The sequence below is a fragment of the Meleagris gallopavo genome, unplaced genomic scaffold, assembly GCF_000146605.3.
Source record: "Meleagris gallopavo isolate NT-WF06-2002-E0010 breed Aviagen turkey brand Nicholas breeding stock unplaced genomic scaffold, Turkey_5.1 ChrUn_random_7180001951169, whole genome shotgun sequence".
NCBI classification, from domain to species: domain Eukaryota; kingdom Metazoa; phylum Chordata; class Aves; order Galliformes; family Phasianidae; genus Meleagris; species Meleagris gallopavo.
The window spans coordinates 12,478-18,740 of NW_011212333.1; the positions used below are offsets into that span (position 1 = coordinate 12,478).

The 6,263-nt window shown below is 60.3% G+C and overlaps 1 protein-coding gene across 1 annotated transcript; it reads left to right on the forward strand.

Annotated features, from left to right (window-relative positions):
• Window positions 1–818: 818 nt before the first annotated feature.
• Window positions 819–5,469, forward strand: CORO1B (coronin 1B). The gene is made up of 10 exons (XM_010727973.3): window positions 819–1,133; window positions 1,692–1,814; window positions 1,891–2,020; window positions 2,101–2,282; window positions 3,181–3,300; window positions 3,372–3,476; window positions 3,543–3,688; window positions 3,778–3,835; window positions 4,397–4,675; window positions 4,862–5,469. The coding sequence occupies exons 1-10, from the start codon at window positions 933–935 to the stop codon at window positions 4,985–4,987; spliced, it is 1,470 nt and encodes a 489-aa protein (XP_010726275.1). The 5' UTR covers window positions 819–932; the 3' UTR covers window positions 4,988–5,469.
• Window positions 5,470–6,263: the final 794 nt, after the last annotated feature.

Genomic DNA, 6,263 nt, shown 5'->3' on the forward strand with positions numbered 1-6,263 from the left:
CCGTCGGTGTCGCTGTTGGGCCGGTCTCTGTCCGCATCCCCATAACGGAAAGGCGATCCCGGCCCCATCTGTGTCCCCATTGGGGCGATCCCCGTCCCTGTGAAGACCATCCGCGTCCCCATCCCAGTCCCCACCGGAGCAATCCCTGTCCCCATCCTGGGAAGGACAGTCCTATCCCCATCCCTGTCTGCAGTGGGGCTTTCCCTGTCTCAGTAACCGTTTCTATCCCCATAGCAGCCATCCCTGTCCTAATCCACAAAGGACAATGCTGTCCATATAGGGTCCATCCCTGTCCCCATCCCTATTATGGAAGAACCATCCTGGTGCTACAGGAGCAATCCCTGTCCCCATCCCTGTTCCCACAGAGCTGATCCTTATTCCCATCTCTGTCTTAATCCACAAAGGACAATCCTGTCTCTATAAAGCTATCCCTTTTTCCCATCCTTGTCCTCAAAGTAGCCATTTCTGTCCTCATCTCCATCCTTGTCCCTATCCCCATCCTGGGAAAAATAGCCCTGTCCCCATAGGAAACTCACTGTCCCCATCCCTCTCCAGGGAGGAATGATCCTGTCCTCATAGAGGCTATCCTTGTTCACATCTCTATCTCCATAGGATGACACCCACCTGGGAAGAACAATCCTGTCTGTGAAGGAGTACTTCCGATCCCAATCCCTGTCCCCATTCCTCCCTGTCCCCCCAGAGGCAATCCCTGCCCCCCATCCACGCCCCACACCCGCAGGGCAGGGTTTGTTTGCCCAGCACTGGTTTCCTGCTTGTGCAGGGAGGGGCACCGTTGCCCTTTACCCAGGGCGGGTGATGGGGCCAAGCCCCCTGCTCAGTGCCACCCACCGGGAGACCCATCCTGGGGCCGCTCCTTTGGAGAGCTGTTTTGGGGTCCCCCCAGTGATGTGGGGCCGGGGTACGCCCCAGCCATGTCATTCCGTAAGGTGGTGCGGCAGAGCAAATTCCGGCACGTCTTTGGGCAGCCAGTGAAGACAGAGCAATGCTACGATGACATCCGTGTATCCCGCGTCACCTGGGACAGCACCTTCTGTGCTGTCAACCCCTCCTTTGTGGCCATCATTGTGGAGGCCAGTGGCGGTGGAGCCTTCCTGGTACTGCCCCTGCACAAGGTGGGCTGGGGGTGAGGATGGCGCTGGGGATGGCTTGGGATGGGGACACAATGGGAATGGAAGTGGCTTGGGATCAGGATGGGGATGTGCTGGGGAGAGGGACGGGATGGGATAGGATAGAATGGGGATGGCTTGGGATGATGAAGGCTTGGGATGGGGATAGGGATGGGGATGGGGATGGGGATGGAGATGGGGATGGGGATGGAATAGACAGGAATGGATGGAGATGGCTTGGGATGGGGATGGCTAGGGGATGGATGGGGATGGGATAGGGATAGGGATGGGCTGGGGCTGGGAATAGCTTGGGATGGGGATGGGACAGGGATGGGATGAGGATGGGATGGGGATAGGGATGGGTTGGGGATGGGGATGGGGAAGGCTTGGGATGGGGTTTGGATGGGGACAGGATTGGAGTGGGGATGGGATGGGCTTGTTTGAAATGGAGATGGGGCTGCATTGAAATGGGGCTGGGGCTATGTTGAGGTTGATGGAGATGGGGATGTGGAGCTCAGATGGAACAAGGATTAACCACCCCTCACACTGTCCCTGCATCCCCAGACTGGCCGCATTGATAAGTCGTACCCCACTGTGTGTGGGCACACAGGCCCTGTGCTAGACATCGAGTGGTGCCCACACAACGACCACATCATTGCCAGTGGTTCCGAGGACTGCACTGTCATGGTGAGGGATGAATGGGAAAGGGGTTACTGAGGTGGTGTGGCACAGAGGACACCTTCTCGCTGTTCACTGCCCATAGGTGTGGCAGGTGCCTGAGGGGGGCCTCGTGCAGCCACTCACAGAGCCAGTGGTGGTGCTGGAGGGACACTCGAAGCGTGTAGGCATCATTGCCTGGCACCCCAGCACCCGCAACGTGCTGCTCAGTGCAGGTATGGGGACAGTGCAGGTATGGGCACGGGGTGCTGGGTGACACTTGGACAGGTGGTTGAGCTGCATCCATACCATGCAGGCTGTGACAACGTGGTGCTGATCTGGAATGTGGGTACGGGAGAGGAGCTGTACCGTCTGGAGGGGCTGCACCCTGACCTCATCTACAGCGTGAACTGGAGCCGTGATGGGAGCCGTTTCTGCACTGCCTGTAAGGATAAGAGTGTGCGTGTCATTGACCCCCGCCGCGGCACTGTGCTGCTGGTAAGTGAGACAGCAGAGTGGCAGTGTCCCCGTGTCCCCAGGGTGCTTCCCATCCTTTGTCCCCTGGTGCTCCCTGCTGCCCTTGGATGCTTGCAATTCCTTGTCCCCAGATGTTCACTGATACTCCCCATCATAGAATCAGAATCACAGAATGGCCTGGGTTGAAAAGGACCACAACAATCATCTAGTTCCAACCCCTTGCTATGTGCAGGGTTGCCAATCACCAGACCAGGCTGTCCGGAGCCACATCCAGCCTGGCCTTGAATGCCTCCAGGGATGGTGCATCCATAACCTCCTTGGGCAATCTGTTCCAGTGTGTCATCATCCTTTGAATGTCCCCATCCCTTATCCCTAATGTACTTCTCCTATCTCCCTGACACCCTGCATTTCTTAGATGTCCCCATCCCTTGTCCCCACCGTGTTTTCCCTATTTCCTCCATGCCCTGCATCCCTGGGATGTCCCTGCCCCTTGTCCCTCAGGCATACCACGTCCTTCCCTGTATCCTTTGTGTGCCTCCAGTTCCTTGTCCTCACTTGCTCCCTGGTGCTCCCCATTGCCTTGTATTCCTCAGGTGCCCCATCCCTTGTCCCCAGGGTGCTTCCCATTCCTCCTTGCTGTCCTGGATTCCTTGAATATCCCTGCCCCTTGTCACCAGGGCACATCAGATCCTTCTCTGATTCCCTGTGTCTCTTTGTCCCCAGGTGCTCCCTGCACCTCTTGAGTGTCCTCCACATCCCTTTGTCCCCAGGGCACTTTCCATCCCTCCCCAGTATCCCACATCCATGGGGTGTCCCCATCCCTTGTTTGTGGGGCACTTTTCCTGACCCCTGTGTGCCCCCCATGCTGCACCCCACCTGTCTCACATCGCTGCCCTCATGCTGTACTTCCACCCTGCAGGAGAAAGAGCGGGCACATGAGGGTGCACGCCCCATGCGTGCCATCTTCCTAGCTGATGGCAAGATCTTCACCACTGGCTTCAGCCGCATGAGCGAGCGGCAGCTAGCACTGTGGGACACGGTGAGGGGCTGCAGGGGTCCCTTGGGGGACCGTATGGGGGTGCAGCATGGGGCTGACGCTCTACTCTCCAGGAGAACCTGGAGGAGCCCATGGGTCTGCAGGAGCTGGACTCAAGCAATGGGGCCTTGCTGCCCTTCTACGACCCTGACACCAATGTGGTCTACGTCTGTGGCAAAGTATGACCCCACACCTCTCTCCCGTGCCCCCTCCTCACCCGCCTCATACTCATCAGCTGCCTGTAGGGCGACTCGAGCATCCGCTACTTCGAGATCACAGAGGAGCCACCCTACATCCACTTCCTCAATACATTCACCAGCAAGGAGCCGCAGCGAGGCATGGGCTGGATGCCCAAGCGTGGGCTGGACGTCAGCAAGTGTGAGATTGCCAGGTGAGGCTGAGTGTGCCAGGGTGTTCCTGTGTCCTCCCCCATGTCCCCATGTTTCCTCCTCTAACGACCCTTTCCCTCTGCCTCATCAGGTTCTACAAGCTGCATGAGCGTAAGTGTGAGCCTATCATCATGACAGTGCCAAGGAAGGTAAGTGGGGACTGGTGGGGGGAGGTTGGTTTGAGGGAGACCCTGGAAATGGTGATGCCAAGGGGTGATAGGTGGGAGCCCCTGGGTAAGTCGGGGGGGGGAGGGCTTGGGGAGCGCTTAGTAGCTGGGTGGGGGTCCCTGGGCAGCATGATTGAGGAGGGATCTCTACGTGGACTGGGTGGGGGTCCTAGGGCAAGGCAGAGCAACGGGGAGCTCTTGGGAATCCATAGGGGAATTGGGGGGCGGGTCTATGTACAGGGGTTTCTGCATTGTGGCTGGGTGGGGGACCCAGATCAGGTGGGTGGGGGTTCCAGAACAGGGCACAGTAACTTGGGACGGGTCTCTTGGTGGGCTGCGGGGACGGTCCCTGGGCAAAGCAGGCCAAAAACAGGGATTGGTTGGGGGCCCCTGTTCAGGCTGGGTGGGGAGTCTCCACTCACACTGCAGCAGATGGGGAGGTCCCTGGATGGAAGCCCCTGCACACTTAGCTGGGCAGAGCTCCCTGGGGAGGACAGGTACTCATGCAGGGGTCCCCTGGGTGACACTGCTTGTGGGGCGCAGTCGGACCTATTCCAGGACGACCTGTACCCCGACACGGCGGGCCCCGACCCGGCGCTGGAGGCAGAGGAATGGGTGGCGGGGCAGACAGCGGGGCCGTTGCTGGTGTCCCTGCGCCAGGCCTACGTCCCCAGCAAGCAGCGGGAGCTGAAGGTGAACCGCCACTCCCTGCTGCACGACGGCCGTTCTGCCGCCACCGCCAGCACTGCGCCGGTGCCCATCGCCCCCAGCTCCCGTCTCAGCGCACCCCCGGCCCTGGGCACCGGGACCGCCGCCCCAGCGGTGAGTGCAGGGGGCGTGACCTTTTGGTAGCGTGGCCGATTTTTTAGTGACTTGTTTGCTGAAGGGGGCGTGGACTTGGGTATGGTGGGCGTGACTGTGAGGCACGTGACCTACACGGGGGGCCGTGGTCTTGAGTGGGGTGGGCGGGACCCCGGTTGTCTCGCTGATTGCGTTCCCGGATCGCAGGTGGGCGGGCGGCTGGACGAGGTGCTACAGGAGATGGCGGCACTGCGGACGCTCGTGACGGAGCAGGGCCAGCGCATCGCCCGCCTGGAGGAGCAGCTCAGCCGCCTGGAGAACGGACACGTCTAGGGGCAAACCGGACCACCCACCCAGTGACTGCGTGGGGGCTGCCCCCCGCAGCCGGGGACCAAGCCTGTATCTCCTGAGCCCTCCTCGTGTCCTCCCCTGGGGTTATATTCTGTCCCTCAGGGATCGCGTCTCCCCCTCCACTCAGGGTCCTGTCCCCACCCCGCTTGTTGCCCCTCGTTCCATCTACCCAGCCGTCCCCCCTGCAGCTCCCCCATCACCCTTACTGCCTTACTGGGCGCTGCCCACCTGTGGATCGTGGACCACTTTGCCCCCTGCTGCCTCGCTGTAGCCCTCAAGGGTTAGTGGGGAGGTTCTTGGGATCAAACACTAAAGCATCTCGCACCCCCCGTGCCCGCAGGGTTGGGTAGTGTCATCTCCCTTTACCATCTGGCACAGCCACGGGATCCCCTTCTCCTTTTCCCTCCCTCTAGGGCAGGGTCCAAATCTATATTTTCACTCCAAATAAAGCTCTTTATAATAAAGGTGCTGGGTGAGGCTGGGGGCGTGAGGGCAAAGGGGGCTTTGCTGTAGTATCGTGGGGTGTGTGTGCGGGGGGCTGGGGGGCTGTGCATGTCCCCAGCCCACGGTGGGGATGTAGGGGATAGGAAGAGGCAGCAGCTATAGCTGGAGGCTCAGGCACAAACTGTCACAGCAGTAGTAGTAGTCAGTGTTCGCAGGGCCGCACTCTCTCTCACTCTTCACCCAGGCTATTGCGTTGCTGTGGGTTTCTCAGCAGCTGGGTGCATTTCGGGTGTGGGGGGGTGGCAGGTGCAGCCTCTGTCACCCTCCCTCCCCTCCCCCCGCATTGATACATCCGCTGCCGGGGGGGCAGGAAGTGCTGGGGGGCCCCCTGCACCACTCACACCGCAGCAGCAGGACCTGCTCCAGCAGCGCTCGGTGATGGTGAGCACCCCAAAAACAGAGTGGGGGGGGAGAAGGGGTCACAGAGCAGGGTGGGGGCATCCCCGAGAATATCCCAGAGAATACCAGAGAGGGGGGATTCTGGAGTGCCCACGGTCCCATGCATCCTCTCTGTCACAGTTATCCTGTTATAGATTTGGGGGTGAGGAGTGAAGCAGAGGGCTGTACTTAGTTCCCATGCGACTCCCCATCTCCAGACGCTGCGTTTGGGGGGAGGGGAAAAGCCCACGGGTCAATCGGACAGACCAATGGTTTGGCGGTCAGGACCTGGGTGCCCACGGGGCCGAGTGCTGCGGGTACTGAGGAAGACCCATCCCGTCCCACAGGACACCGCCCGGCGCCCCGCAGCCACGCT

Coding starts and splice junctions, on each gene's coding strand:
- CORO1B (XM_010727973.3), top strand. CDS start 933: ATGTCATTCCGTAAGGTGGTGCGGCAGAGCAAATTCCGGCACGTCTTT. Junction 2,021..2,100: donor CAACGTGCTGCTCAGTGCAG/GTATGGGGACAG, acceptor CATACCATGCAG/GCTGTGACAACGTGGTGCTG. Junction 3,689..3,777: donor AGCAAGTGTGAGATTGCCAG/GTGAGGCTGAGT, acceptor CTGCCTCATCAG/GTTCTACAAGCTGCATGAGC.